The sequence below is a fragment of the Heterodontus francisci genome, chromosome 16, assembly GCF_036365525.1.
Source record: "Heterodontus francisci isolate sHetFra1 chromosome 16, sHetFra1.hap1, whole genome shotgun sequence".
Lineage (NCBI taxonomy): Eukaryota > Metazoa > Chordata > Chondrichthyes > Heterodontiformes > Heterodontidae > Heterodontus > Heterodontus francisci.
In genome coordinates this window covers 52,018,720-52,034,845 of record NC_090386.1, presented here as the reverse complement: position 1 = coordinate 52,034,845, position 16,126 = coordinate 52,018,720, and the positions used below count along the sequence as shown (strand labels likewise).

The 16,126-nt window shown below is 41.0% G+C and overlaps 1 protein-coding gene across 1 annotated transcript in view; it reads left to right on the top strand.

Annotated features, from left to right (window-relative positions):
• Nucleotides 1-598: 598 nt before the first annotated feature.
• The window catches only part of LOC137378095 (partitioning defective 6 homolog beta-like), a 100,803-nt gene continuing 85,275 nt past the window's right edge, over nucleotides 599-16,126 (top strand). Inside the window, exons 1-2 of the mRNA XM_068048179.1 lie at nucleotides 599-941; nucleotides 12,326-12,548. Of these exons, the coding sequence (XP_067904280.1) occupies nucleotides 879-941; nucleotides 12,326-12,548 (286 nt within the window). The 5' untranslated portion in view covers nucleotides 599-878. The remainder of the gene's footprint in view (nucleotides 942-12,325; nucleotides 12,549-16,126) is intronic.

Genomic DNA, 16,126 nt, shown 5'->3' with positions numbered 1-16,126 from the left:
TATCTGGAAAATAGCATCTTTAGTGCTGATGAAGGGTCACTGACCTGAAATGTTAACTCTGCTTCTCTCTCCACAGATGCTGCCAGACCTGCTGAGTATTTCCAGCATTTCTTGTTTTTATTTCAGATTTCCAGCATCTGCAGTATTTTGCTTTTATCTTTATATCGTGATGGTTTGGATTAGATCTAACTGTTATTCCTTCATTTAAGGCTTCCTTGTATTTATCAGTAAAGTTATAATAATTATGCTAATACCTTTACTGCTGCACAGTCGCAAACGTTTCAAAACTGTTCCCTGAAACTTGATAAGATCTTGGACTGGTTTTCAAGCTCAGACGTTTTAATGCAGACGCCCATTCGTGTATCACCTGCTGCTAAAGGCATTTCCAACCTCTGGATCATTAACAAACCCTAGACCCCCGGGATGGGCTGCCAACCGCCGTTGAATGCAAGAGGTCGCGAGCGCAGGTTCCAGTCCGTGGGCATGGGATGATCTAGGATGCGCGCGCACACACACACACACACTTGTACACGCAGGTGAAAGCGAGGCTGGGTTTTCGGGGCTGGTGACGTCATTTGGTAACAAAGTCCAAAGTTTGCAGGTCGCTAGGAGGGGAAGGGGTGTGAGGTGGAGGTGGAGGTGGCGGAGCTCGAGCCGCCGGGCACGCGCAGCCGCCAGCCCGAGCACTCGGTGACTGTGCAGCAGCTGGAGGAGGAGTGATCGGAGGAGTTTGGCGCAGGTCTGAAATCACTCCTGGACTTTTACTCTCCTCCCTCCCTCCGCCACCTGCCCCTCCCTCACTCAGGCTGAATCGCTGCCATTGGGAACGGACGGACGAGCAGCTGGTACCGAAACGGCCAGGAAACGTTTCTCCGAAAATGATCAAGACTCACCACCGTACGTCGTCCAAAAGCTTGGAGACCGTGGAGGTGAAGAGCAAGGTATGTGTGCGTGAGGGGAGACGCGGTGTCTGGGGACAGGAGGAAACTTCTTGCTTTGCCAGGCTATGTAGCCGTCGTCGTCGGAGGGATTTAGACCCAGCGCCCCCGTTAATGTTGCCAGTGTTGGTACAGGATCTGTCAGAAAGACTGCTGAGGCCAGGGTCCAGTCTTACGGTCAGACACAGGCCTGTTTCAATTGGGGATTTTAGGATATTTTGTGGTAGGTTTTTCTCAGTTCAGGTTTTGCTGGGGTCAGAACAGGTGATCGCGCAATTCAAGGAAGTTATTAGGACATCAAGATCTTTCAAAAGCCAGCCACTGGCTGTAGCAGCTTTTTTGATTGTGCAGTTCATTGCGTTAAATGTATTTTTTTCTTTGCTTGGCGCCTTATAAAACTTTTCATTAGTAACGTGGCTTGTAAATCCCAACACAAAGCAGAGATGTAGTTCAGATCCATTATACTGAGTGTTCTCATAAGGATTTGTCAGGAGGGTCCCCTAAAATAGGGGATTTTAACTATTCCGAGTGTGCAAGTTAAGTGCTAGCCAAAAATCAAATAGCAATTTGCACCTGGAGCACGAAATTGCATAATTTGGGGGATTTTTCTGTCAGTCTGTCGCAGATTTTACATTTCATTGTTAACTTGCTTTTAAATCTCCACTTGTGAATGAATGTAATCTTTAAAAAAAAATCACCATTTTAAGTTTGTAATCAGTTTGAAAATTCTCAATGGGGTAGTGTTTTTTATGGGAGGGTGCAAAGACATAACAATCAGTAATTTCAGTGTGAAAACAATTTAGCTGCTTTATCTTGCTGCATCAGCGATGTCATTTGGCCAGTGATCAATATGTACTACACAGTACTGCAATTTGGGTTGTGTCCAACACCTTTTTCTCATGTGAGTGGCTTCATGAACAACTGCCTTAAATAGACTATGTATCCTATGCACTGAAATATTTATCTTCTGGTGCCTGGAAAGAGTTTAGCCCTGGATTCATGATAACCCCAATCACAAATTACTTGACATAAGATGCCCATGTATCTCTTCTCAAGTTGAAGGTAGAAAATATGTTAATGCTATGTCAGTTGTTGATCAAATTTATTTATTATTAAGCAACTTGGCAGAAGAAAATACAAATGAAAATATTAAAGGGACAACTAAGAACCGGAAGCAATCTCCAAGGGGTTAATCTACCCTCTTTAGGGTACTACTTTTAGCTTTTCTTGGTTTCTGTTCTATTTGATTCACATGGCTTCAATACATATGAATTAGGAGCAGGAGTGGGCCAGTGGGCCTTTTGAGCCTGCTCCGCCATTCAATAACTTCACGGCTGAACTGATTACTCCACATTTCCACCTACCCCCGATAGCCTTCACCCCCTTGCTTATCAAGAATCTATTTACCTCTGCCTTAAAAATATTCAAAGATTCTGCTTCCACTGCCTTTTGAGGAAGAGAATTCCAAAGACTCACGACCCTCAGACAAAAAAATTCTCCTCATCTCTGTCTTAAATGGGCGACCTCTTATTTTTAAACAGTGACCCCCCTAGTTCTAGATTATCCCACAAGGGGAAACATCCTTTCCACATCCACCCTATCAAGGCCCCTCAGGAACTTATGTTTCAATCAAGTTGCCTCTTACTCTTCTAAATTCCAGCAGATACAAGCCTAGCCTATCCATTCCTTCCTTGTAAGACAGCCTGCCCATTCCAGGTATTAGTCTAGTAAACCTTCTCTGTACTGCCTGCAACGCATTTACATCCTTAAATAAGGAGACCAATACTGTACACAGTACTCCAGATGTGTTCTCACCAATGCCCTGTATAGCTGAAGCATAATCTCCCTACTTTTCTGTTAAATTCCTCTCGCGATAAACAATAACATTCTATTAGTTTTCCTAATTGCATGCTGTACCTGCATACTAACCTTTTGCGATTCATGCATTAGGACACCCAAATCCCTCTGCATCTCAGCTCTGCAATCTCTCTCCATTTAGATAATATGCTTTTATATTCTTCCTGCCAAAGTGGACAATTTTGCACATTCCCACATTATCCTCCCCTCCATTTGCCAGGTCTTTGCCCAATCACTTAACCTATCTATGTCCCTTTGTAGCCCCCTTATGCACTCCCCACAAGTTACTTTCCTACCCATCTTTGTGTCATCAGCAAATTTAGCAACCATACCTTTGGGCCCTTCATCTAAGAAGCCATTTATATAAATTATAAAAAGTTGAGGCCCCAGCACAGATCCCTGTGGCACAGCACTCGTTACATCTTGCCAACCAGAAAATGACCCATTTATGCATACTGTTTCCAGTTAGCTAACCAATCTTCTATCCATGCCAATATGTTACCCCCTACACCATGAGCTTTTATTTTCTGCAATAACCTTTGATGTGGCACCTTATCAAATGCCTTCTGGAAATCTAAGTACAATACATCCACTGGTTCCCCTTTATCTACAGCACATGTAACTCCTTCAAAGAACTCCAATAAATTGGTAAAACATAATTTCCCTTTCACAAAACCACATTGACTCTGCCTGATTATCTTGAATTTTTCTAAGTGCCCTGCTATAATGTCTTTAATAGCTTCTGACATTTTCCCTAAGACAGATGTTAAGCTAACTGGCCTGTAGTTTCCTGCTTTCTGTCCCTTTTTGAATAAAGGAGTTACATTCGCTATTTTCCAATCTAACGGAATCTTCCCTGAATCTAGGGAATTTTGTAAGATTAAAACTAAGGCATCAACTATCTCACGAGCCACTTCTTTTAACACCATACAATGAAGTCCATCAGGACCCGGGGACTTGTCAGCCCACAGCTCCAACAATTTGTTCAGTACCACCTCCCTGGTGATTGTAATTTTCTTGACTTCCTCCCTCCCTTCAATGCTAATTCTGGGATGTTGCTTGTATCCTCAATAGTGAAGACTTATGCAAACTATCTGTTCAATTCATTTGCCATCTCCTTAATATCCATTATTAATCCCCTAGATTCACTTTCTTTAGGATCAACTCTTTTTTTAAAATATCTATAGAAACTCTTACTGTCTGTTTTTATATTTCAAGCTAGCTTTCTCTTGTACTCTTACTTTACCTTCCTTATCAATCTTTTAGTCATTCTTTGCTTTTTTATATTCTGTCCAATCTTCTGACCTACCTCCCATCTTTGCACAACTGTAAGCTTTTTCTTTAAGTTTGATACTATGTTTAACTATTTTAGTTAACCACGGATGGTGTGGTTAACAGTTTCCGTTTATTTATATGGTGCTTTTAACATGCAGCCTTAAAGTAATGGGTAAGAGAAGCAAAAGCGACATGAGGAAAGACTTTCTAACTCAGTGAGTGGTTAAGGTATGGAATGTGCTGCCTGAGAGAGTGTTGGAGGCAGGTTCAATTGAAGCATTCCAAAGGGAATTCGACTGTTATAGGAAAAGGAAGAATGTGCAGGGTTATAGGGAAGAGGCAGGGGAATGCACTAAGTGAATTGCTCTTTTGGAGAGCTGGTGCAGACACGATGGGCCGAATGGCCTCCTGCGCTGTAACAATTCTGTGATTCCACCTATGAATGAACTGCCTTTTGCTAAGCCTCATAGTCTTGAAATGCATGATATAACTATACATGAACTTCAAATACCCAGGAGCTTGAGATGCCTGCAGGAGAACTGGGATATTTATCCCTCCTTTGAATTAAAACCCTTTCTTTGAAGAGGTCAAACAAACAAAATGTTAATTTTTGGTAGACAATAGAACAATGGCCTGTAACAGTTTTATTCTACATTTCAATCAGATTGTGTTAGTGCAGAATGACAATTGGGCATTACATACATCAGTATGGGTGAAAAAACTACATAGGTTAACATTCTAATCTCCAGCCCCCGCCCCAATCGGAGCCTATTCTTTAATTACTGTGGTCAGCAACTATACCTGTTTTTCTCAAATGGAGTTTCTACATCCATCTTTTTGTACATATTAAAGGAGCAGCCTCCATTTTTAAAGCCTAGCTATGTAATTTTATTTTTTTGTGGGATGTGGGCGTCTGTGGCAAGGCCAGCATTTGTTGCCCCATCCCTAATTGCACTTGACAACTGAGTGGCTTGCTAGGCCATCTCAGAGGGAGTTAAGAGTCAACCACATTGCTATGGGTCTGGAGTCACATGTAGGCCAGACCAGGTAAGGACAGCATATTTCCTACCCTAAAGGACATTAGTGAATCAGATGGGCTTTTACAACAATCGATAGTTCATGGTACCATGAGACTAGCTTTCAATTCCAGATTTTTATTAATTAATTTAATTTATTGATGAATTGAATTTAAATTCCATCAGCTGCCATGGTGGGATTCGAACCAGTGTCAGTTGGGCATTAGCCCGTACCTCTGGATTGCTAGTTCAGTGACATTACCACTACGTCATCGTCTCAGAAATTCCAAAATGACGATCATTTGTGCTTAAAAAATGTTTACTCTTAGTTCTCCTCAATCAATATTTGCCAAATACTTCATTCACACTGTGGTAAAAGTGGTAGAAGAAAGAATATTTATATTTAAAAGAAGTGTCTTTGCAATTGTGGATATCTTCCCAGTTAAATAATTGCTCTCTGGTTATTGAATGATTCATTGTGTTGCTATTACATTGTCCAACATAGTTACTTGAAGTTGGTGTGGGGAGAAATGGCTTAAGTAGCAAACATTGTTTCGGTGATGGTTTTCAAACGAATCAGTTGGTCCTAATTACAGCTTTCCTGTATATCAGAATTCCAAGAGGGGTTGAGATTGTTGATGTATAGTAATGTGAGCATAGTATAATTTTCTGCATTATCCTATAAAAGGATATGCATATCTGTGCAGTGGTATTCTAGCAGTAGAACATCATTTCTGTGTGTATATATGAACTATATCAAAATGATTTGCATATGGGAAATCTGGCTTATTCTATAGACCCTAGGGGAAAGAACGACATCAGAGAAGCTGTCCTTTAAAAGTTTTGCCATGGTTGCATGTCTTTATTTTTATCCTTGAGGTGCATAGCTGTATAAAACATTTTACTGATTGTTACGACCAACCGCTCCAGTCATAGCCCCCAATCAAAATATACGATTCTGATTGTGGTGGGAGAAACGCACTATTAATTCAATCCCGTAGCTCCACAGATCGCCGAACATATCATTTAAAACTTTCCAAATTAAAGAAGGCTGCGTTTGCTAACAATGCTACCACTAGGTGACGCTGCAGTGGCACATGCGCAAATGCATCCTGTGCCACTAAAACGTCAGTCTGCGACATCAGCAGCTGCCATGACTAAAGATGGCGCTGCTCAAATAATCATACGAAGGCAACCTAAACATATGGCAGCACACAATGGCAGGAGGGAGAGAGCGGGGGAACAAGCAGGCGGGCCGGTGGGGAACGAGCGGGTGGGCCTGGAGGTGAGAGTGAGCGGTTGGACCGGGGGGTGAGAGTGAGCGGGCGGGCATGGGGTGGGGGGGGTGGAGGAAGGAGGAGAGCGCACCCGCCACCACCACCAAGGTCTTCGGCTGCTCCCCCCCCACCCCCGCGCTCTCCCCGCTTCCCCACTTCCCCACTCCCGCTCTCTGCACACATTACTCGATGACTTAATCTGCACATGCGCCGACCAGACCTGGCAATGTGGAATGCAGCACATGTGCAGTGAGGAGGAGCATGTGCTCAGATTGGCACAGTCTAATGATGTCAGCTGCCGGCCACGTTGTCGATAATCACTTTGATTAAAGAAAGACCCAGCCAAATTGTACCATCTATTAACCCCGCCCCCCCCCCCCCCCCCCATTGAGGCTAACCAAACCAGGTGTCTTTAAATCAAGAAATTAACTCTTTAATTAGAAGAACTAAATTCTTAAACACTATGAAGATCTAAACAACATTTAAAATAGAAACAATTAGAGTCCTTGCAAATTTACAGTCCAATGTTGCTTGAAGTCCTCACAGTTGTCCGATGCGGAAAAAGGGTTCTTCCACAGTAGAAAAATCCGTAGTCTTAGTCCAGCAGTAGGTAATGCTTTCCTTCTCTAGCAAATTTCAACAGTTAACGACTTGCAAACACTTTCAGTAGAATCAGTCTGACTTTAGAGTTTCTGAGGGATAAAAGATTGTCACAGTCTAACTTCCCTTCCTTCAGTTCAGAGATCTCTGTTTTGGCTTGACTGTTTTATGAGAACTTGGAGAGATAATAATAAACAGACTAAAATTCTATTCCTTCAGTTTAAATGGTTGAGAGCTCTTTTTTCAGGTGCTAAACACCACAGCTGTCTGTCTGTGTGTCCTCTGTGTCTGTGTTCTGTTAGAGCAAACTGTCTTCAACTAAAAGGCCAGTTCAAAATTGAATTGTAAAAAATGTATCGCTTGATACTCACTCCCAGTGGCTATGGTAACGAGAATGTACCCTTTGAATCGCAGTCTCCAAATGGCTGTTTCTAAGGCAATGAAAATGCACTTTCCTATAACTCCTGAGGCTTGCTGGTTCTTAAAGCAGTACTGATCCTTTGCAAGCCTTAAGAGTAAACCGCATATTCCCGGGGGGAAAAAAACTACACGACCATGACACCACCACCCATAGCGGAATGAAACGCCAATCCTGAAATGCGTTTCATTACAACGGGTTTAAAAAATTGAAAAAATGCTAAATTTTTCCCTCCCGAATTTACAGATATACTAATTTCTACAAAAAAATGTTGAGACTACAGCAACAAGTTCCACCAGAACATTTCAGCTTTAAATTTTCAAAAGGTTTTTCCGTTTAACCCATTTTAAATTTCCAAGCATAGTCTTTCAATTGTTTTGGATTTTCCTTCCAAATGTCCCTATTGTCCATCACCTCAGCCAGGTGAACTGCACAGCTAGGAGCACTGACCACTACTGGGTTTATAAATCTCTGAGAAGTTTCTTGAGTACCCCTTAACCTATGTGGCATCACTTGGCACTGGAAAACCCTGTCCGGTGTAACAGAAGCTGATTTTTTTCTTACCCTGGGGTATCAAAGGAATTTGACAGGTTTCCTCCAACACATCTGTCTCTTTAAGACACATGGTGTTGCCCACTCTGTCCTTACAGTCCTTTAAATGAGAATCTGGGGAGGAGTCTGCCTTATTTACCACAGTAACTTTTCTAGAGTCTGTGCAAGTTTGAGCCGTCCCACCAGGTTTAGACATCAAGACCATTTGCGAATTCCAGCTGTCCTGACTAGGTTCAACTAAGCTGCTCTTCAGCATGCATTGTACCTCTGCTTCCACCTGGGCCTGTCTGTCTGGACCAAAGCAACAAGGATATTGTTTTAAAGGAATGGCTCCCCCTTTATCCACATCATGTGTAGCTAAGGTTGTACATCCTGGCTTATTCCTACAAACTTTTTGAAACATTGTGAAAACCCTGGTTAGGACTACATGCTGTTTTGCCTCAGTGGCGCAGTGGTTAGCACTGCAGCCTCACAGCTCCAGCGACCAGGTTCAATTCTGGGTACTGCCTGTGTGGAGTTTGCAAGTTCTCCCTGTGTCTGCGTGGGTTTCCTCCGGGTGCTCCGGTTTCCTCCCATAGCCAAAAGACTTGCAGGTTGATAGGTAAATTGGCCATTATAAATTGCCCCTAGTATAGCTAGGTGGTAGGGGAATATAGGGACAGGTGAGGATGTGGTAGGAATATGGGATTAGTGTAGGATTAGTATAAATGGGTGGTTAATGGTTGGCACAGAGTCGGTGGGCTGAAGGGCCTGTTTCAGTGCTGTATCTCTAAATCAAATCTAAATCAAATCAAGTGTAAAAGCCTATGGTTTAATTTTCCTAGCCATTCTGCATTCGCTAATGGGATAGTTGGAGGTTCAGTCTGAGAATTTCCTCTGCCTACTTCTGCCTCAGCCTCACTATCCTTTTCCTTCTCCACAGTCCCGATTACCTGACATACCTGTGCTGGCTTATCCTCCTCCCTCCAGTAATATGGTTTCTCAACCACTGGTATGGAAACTAGTGGTGCTGGTTGTATAGTAGGTTTTAGTTTTCCCACCATTTGACAGGTATGGCATGTCCTACAAAATTGTGTCTCATCCTTTAAGACCTGGCCAGTAGTAATGTTTGTTTATGTGTGACTTGGTCTTCCAAATTCCCCTATATCCTGCAAAAGGAATGTCGTGTGCTAACCTTAATAATCCTGGTCGATATTTAGGTGGTACCTGAGGCAGTCTCCATTTCCTTCTCAAAACCCCGTTTGCCATATAATAGCCTTCCAGAACTTCAGATGCCTGATTATCTATTTGTGGTGCCCCTTTTACCTCCAACAATGGATCCTGTTTAGCCATTGCTCGGGTAACTACACCCGCAGGAAATATTCCCGGAACTTGCTCCTGTAATTGCTCCATTTCCTTAATTTCACTTGGTTCCTCTGTAACTAGAGGAGAAACTGATTCTTTTGATCCAGCCAAATCGTTTCCTAGGAGTAGATCAGTTCCCTTTACTGGTAAACTGTGGACAACACCCACAGTTACTATCCCAGATATTAAGTCACTGTCTAGGCATACTTTAGACAAAGGTACGGTAATATACTCCCTGCCAATTCCATTTACTAAAACGTTAGCATTCTGGTGGAAACCTCATATCTTTCCCCAGCAAGGGTGTTTGGGTCGCTCCTGTATCCCTGAGTATAATAGGTTTTCCTGCCTCACTTATAGGATACTGAGTTACTCTCCTCTTTGACAAAAAATCATTGTAACTCTCTGGTATTTTATTCTTAACCTCTATACTTAGTTTTAGTATCTGGTTTCACATTCACAGCTGTCGTTAAAGCTACAGTCTGGTCTGCGATACTCTCAGTCAGAGTCTTTTCCTCTGCACTAACTTTGCATACCCCAGCAAGTCCTATGGGTTTACCTCACAATTTCCAGCACTCTGAATGAAGAGGACCTGTTTTGTTGCAATGATAACACTTTGCCTTGCGAACCTCACTTCTAACCTCAGCACCTTCCTTTCTGACCTGAGGAGGTGATCATGAGGCATTCCCAGCTGTTCCTTCTTGTCCCCGGCTACTTGCCTTCCTTTCACTCTCCCACTTTCTATCCTTCTTGGGTTTATGGGGGTGACGGAGAAAATAGGTTGGCTTATTCACAAGCTCAAAATCATCAGCAATCTCTGCTGCTTACCTAGCCTTGAAAACTTTCAGGTTTCTCTGAGTTCTCACTACTGAAGGAATGGAGTTTTTAAACTCTTCTAAGAGAATCAATTCTCGAAGGTTCTCATATGTGGTTTCCATCTTTAATGCCCATATCCAACGGTCAATATTCATTTGCTTCACCATCTTAAATTCTAAATATGTCTGCCCAGTCAATCTCTGTACATTTCTAAACTTCTGACACTAAGCTTCAGGGACTAACTCGTATGCAGCGAGAATAACCTTTTTTGTCATCCCATAATCTGTAGGAGTCTCTTCAGGAAGCATGGCATAAGCTTCATGAGCTCTGCCTACCAGCCTGCCCTGCATCAGCAATGTCCAGCTTGTACTGGCTTATCCTCCTCCCTGCAGTATTATGGTTTGAGCAAATTAATGTGACACAACCGGTTCTTTATCCGGCGATCAGGGGTGTCAATCAAGTAATCTACCTTACCCACTCTTGATAACTCTATATGGGCCACTGAACCATGCTTTCACTGGTTCTCCCTGTGACGGTAACAACACTAATACCTCATCCCCTGGTTTTATGGTAGGTTGTGGTTTTCCCACCGTTTGACAGGTATGGCATGCCCTACAAAATTGTCTGACATCCTTTGTAAGACCTGGCCTTTAATAATGTTTGCTTATGTGTGATTTGGTCTTCAGAATTCCCCTATGTCCTGAAAAGGGAATGTCGTATGCTAACCTTAATAATCCTTGGTGATATTTAGGTGGTACCGCTATCTGTTCAACAACTGTCCAGTTTTTCATCGGCAGATCTACGAGGCGGTCTCCGTTTCATCCTCAAAACCCCGTTTGCCATATAATAGCCTTCCGGAACTCCTTTCACCTCAGCTTCTGACAGAGCTGTCTGTGCTATTTGGTAGATCTCTGGATCAGCTTGCTGTGCTGCAATGATGGACGATCTGTTAAACATCTCATTTGGATTGTCTAAATCCCCAAATAAGGTTTCAGATACTTGACTATCTATTTGTGGTGCGCCTTTTACCTCCGACAATGGATCCTGTTTAGCCGTTGCTCAGATAGCTACACGCAGGAAATATTCCCGTAACTTGTTCCTGTATTTGCTCCATTTCCTTAATTTCACATGCCTCCTCTGTAACCATAGGAGAAACTGATATTTTTGATCCTGCCAAATCATTTCCTAGGAGTAGATCAATTCCCTTTGTTGTGGACAACACCTACAGTTACTACCCCAGTTATTAAGTCACTCTAGGCATACTTTATACAAAGGTACAGGTATACACACTCCGCCAATTCCATTAACTAAAACTTTAGCGTTCAAGGCTCATTCTTATAGACCCTAGGGGAAAGAATGACAGAGAAGCGGTCCTTTAAAAGTTTTGCCATGGTTGCATTATATACTTTTTTGTTATCCTTGTGAGGTGCATAGCTGTGTAAAACATCTTGCTGATGGATGAGGAGCATGGGATGAAGAGAGTGTACAGTTTTTATTTCCGAGTGTTATCAAGGACAGGATAGTAAACTTTTCTCCTCGTTATATATTGAAGGATCCAAATCCTATTTCATTTCAGTATAATTTCTGCATAGTCTGTCATTTTGGGTTATCTATTCCAGAGAATTCTGAACCTGGCAGAGAAGATTATAGGTTTTCTGGATTTATTGGCTGATATGCTTAACTAGACTTACTTCTCTGTGACTTTCCACAAGGGATATACATGAATGCTTGGGTCCGCTCAGTCTGGTTCTATCCAGGCTGGATAGAATAGTGCATTCCTGTGACTACTAAAGAACCTCAATTTGCACAGCATATGACAGTATATGCCTGTGGTTTTCTGGTACAAATTTAGTTTGAAAACATTGTTAAAGATAGTTTCCTTAAGCAAATTGTGTCTCTGGAGCAAAAAAATCTGCTTTCCAAAATATGTTAAATGGATATTTTAAAAAACTTGAGATAATACTGGTTTGGCAGGGTAATGCCAAGTTGCTGATTTATGCTTTTAAATAACACATGTTCCAGTAAATTCCTTGAGTGTTCTCCTGATCTTTCACCAGCTACAGTGTGGAATTAGGGAACCCCTGTGGAGATTGTATCCCCCAGATTAATGTGACCTAAAGGATTTGTATAGCATTCATTTTAGTATTCTGTCTGAATTTCAAAGATTGGTTTCTTAAAATGGTCCAAAATTACACAACTACTGCTTCAGTGTTTTATTTTCATTTATTAATTTAGTTTGGGGCTGAATTTCGACGATTTTCCTTGGATCGGTCCAAACCTGGAAAATTTGAAGAGTTTTATGGATTATTGCAGCATGTCCACAGAATTCCAAACATTGATGTTTTAGTGGGTTATGCCGACATTCATGGAGACTTGTTGCCAATAAATAATGATGACAACTATCTGAAGGCAATTAAGACAGCCAACCCACTGCTCAGGGTTTTTCTACAAAGAAAAGGTAAGAGAATTAACACAAAGGTTTGGTTAACCACTACAGATAAGCTCTTAAGACACAGTGCCTGTTTTGTATTAGTAGTACGAGAAGTGAACTAGTGTGATCAAAACAGATTTGAGAACAAGCACAAAGATTGATCCTCCTCGACTGAAATATAGTTCATTGACCAAATAATCTTAACATTAGATGCAATATCCTGACCTCAGTGTTTAATATTTAAATGCTCTTCAGTAGGATGATCTCTGTAGTAAGAGAAAGTTATTGCTCGTGGTTTCTATATAGCTTTTGTAATGCCAGTACATATTTTGTATGCGCCAGTCTGTTAACATGTTAAATATTTTCAATCAATGCTCCCTGTAAGCTACGTGGCTGCACAGCAACCCAGAAGTACCCGCACAAACCAAGCACAAGTCTGCCCCTTCAAGTGACCGAGTGTGCATGGCTGCACAAAAAAATTTAAAGGGCCCACATGTTTAAATGAATAGGCCGTGCACAACAAAAAATTAGAGGGTTTATTGTTTTCAATATCTACATCATTCTTCCTCTTGTCGCTTTGGAAAGAACATATTAAATATCTGGCACTCATTTCCATTTTTTGACTTCAGATAAATGCTTAGCTAATGGCTTAGTGAGTAAATGCGCTAATGCTGCCCTGTATTTTGACAACTTAAATCAATATATTATCCTTGCTACCAGCACCCCCCACCCCCCAGGCCAGAATGGGGAAATCGCCCACTCCTTCTGACTTGATCTATAGAGGCACATTGGTAACACACACTGCGTTCAGGACAAAAAGCAAAATTACTGCATTTGTCTCATTCAACATAGTCAAATAAGCAGGGTCAAGCATACACAACTGCAATCCAAGACATTAAGTATGTAGGTTACGATTTTACCAAATGGTCATACTAAATCAATGTTTACTCTGTTTAACACAATTGCAATGGAAAACACTTTAAGGATTAAATTTAGTTGGTATCAAGAATTTCTTTTTTTTTGGTAAATACTTAACATGGTTAGTATATAAATTAGTTTCTGTACAGTAAAGTAGACTACAACAATTGCAAGATGGTATTAACATGGCAAACATCAGTGGGTGAATGGGATACCTGTTTAAATCAACTGCACTAGGAATTTTAAACTTTACAATATTTAATAATCGCAAGGGGTAAGTTCGATGGGAAATCAAAGTCACTGTTTTAAAATATCTTGTTTTAGATGATGTATATTTCAGACATTCGTCTTTTTCATTTCCAAGTTAATTGTGGTTTATGTACCTGTTCTAATATATTCAAAAGTTTGTGTGTTTGTGTTGCATTGGTAGAGCATATTAATGTTTGATATCTAGTTTGCTGTTTGGCACCGCCTGTTCATATCGTGATTGGTTACTTGAGATGTTCTGGTGCTTCATTATTTGTAACATTGCTAAATTGCATTTGTGGATGTTGTTTCTACCTTTGTAGCTGAGGTTTGCTTAAAAGTATAACTAGTTTGCCAAAATGGGTTTTGTTTGGATCAAGATTTCTATAAACTGAAATGTTCAATTTATAAATCTTAATCATTCAATCGGAACATAACTAATAGCAAAGGTTTATTACAAAATTCCAGTTCCAAAATATATTGGTATGTTAATGAAGCACGGCAGGTTGATTATAGTATATTTTTTATAATGATCTTGCACCTGTGTGCGCTTCTTGTCTACAAAATTTTACTTCCTGTTGTCAGCCTTTCATGCTATAAATACTTCTGCTCATGTTTATAATGGAAACTGCCTGTTTAAAGCTTTGCTGCAATTATACTGCAGCATCTCGAGTTTGCATTTTCTAGCCCCATAGCATATACTGCAGAGAAACTCCAACTCTACTTCTCTGATTCTCAAATAACTGTCTTTCTATTTAGCTATAATGTAAAACCAAAGTATTGTATAAAAGTAAGGACACAGTGTATGACTTTACAATGGTAATTGATGCATCTGTGTGCACTGGTGTCATCTAACCCTGCTTTACCTGAAGATCATACTTGGTCTTGACTCCCTGGGGTAAAGGCAACTTTGGGTGGGGGGTGTAAGATGGGCAATAAATTTGATATTGACCATTTTACGCTATTGGTGAAAGTTAAAAATTATCCAGTGTTCGTGGAGAGGGACAAGTATTACATTTTTTTTTTAAACTTCACCAGAAATGATGAGTTGGCATTCTTAAGATTAGTTACTCTGTGCAATTTAAAACACTCACTTCTTTTGCTACCTACTCAACATTATAATACTGTTATGACCAAGGCAGGAGAAATGCATTGTTCATTCAGTCCCACTTCTCCACGGGTCACAGCATATCATTACATTTTTCCCACCTACCGAAGAATAGCCAGTTAGACTCTATTTGTCCCCCAGAATAAAGCACACCAACCAGGTTTATTTAAACAACAACAACATTAACTATTTATTAGGGGGAAAAAAGTCTTAACCACTAATGAGATAAATCTATATATATGAAAGCTCCTCATTTCTCTAGTCCTCATGCACACACACATACATTCAAAAGAACCGGTTAACTGTGGAAAAGGGTTTTGGTTTACAGCTGTTTCTTGGGAATAGAAGGAATAATAAAATAAATCAGTTTGTCACGTTCTGGTAGGAAATTCTTCGGTTGGGTGAGGTGTCCCAGAGTCGAATAGTCAGATGCCACTCGTCTTTTCAGGCGAGGTCGATGAACAGTTTGTGATGGGTAGGCATTCAAGACAATTCGGGGATAGCAGGTATCACAGGTCTTTCAACAGGGTGTAGCAACAGGTCTGCTTAGGACTCACCATAACAGTGTAGCAGTAGAAGCTTTCTTCAGGTTCCAGGATTTCCCAAAACACAGGAGGAAACCGGAACCACACTGGTTGCAGGAATTCATTAAAGACAGGAGGCAATAGAAATCTGCCACCTTTCAAATACGGGATTTCTTTCCGAGAGATGCATGTTGCCTTTACAGAGAGAGGTCTTTTTCTCTAGTCTCCAGGCAGGTTAGGTCTAAGTTTCAAAATTTCAAATGCCCGCTCTTTGTCCAACTCGCTCTTTTTTCAAAAGGTCCAAAAAAAAAGTAAAGCTTCCTGAGCCAATCATATGACCAGACACCGTGTCTCCCTGTCAAAGTGTTGCTCTGAGGAGATCAAAAACCCCTAGCTGGCTTCCTTGAAACTGCTTGCTTTTCCTATTCTTGTATACCAAGTCAATATCCAAAAATTTCAGCTATTTGCAGGTTTCCATGTCCACTGAAAATCCTTTTTTCAGTTTTTTTAAACACACAGAATTCTAAGATTTTAGTACCAAAATACAACCTCTTGTGACAATGCACATAGAATCATAGAAACTTAGAATACAGAAGGAGGCCCTTATTTATGGAACCAGCTTCACTGCTTTTTTCCGATTCCTATTTCAGTACTTCAGATCATGACAACCTTCTGTGAAAAAATTCTCATCTGCCATCTAGATCTTTTGCCAATGTCTTTTAAGTCTATGAACTCTGGTATTGGCACTCTTCCCAGAAGGAATAATTTTTCTCTATTCTACTCTATCAAAACCTCTCATCATCTTAAAC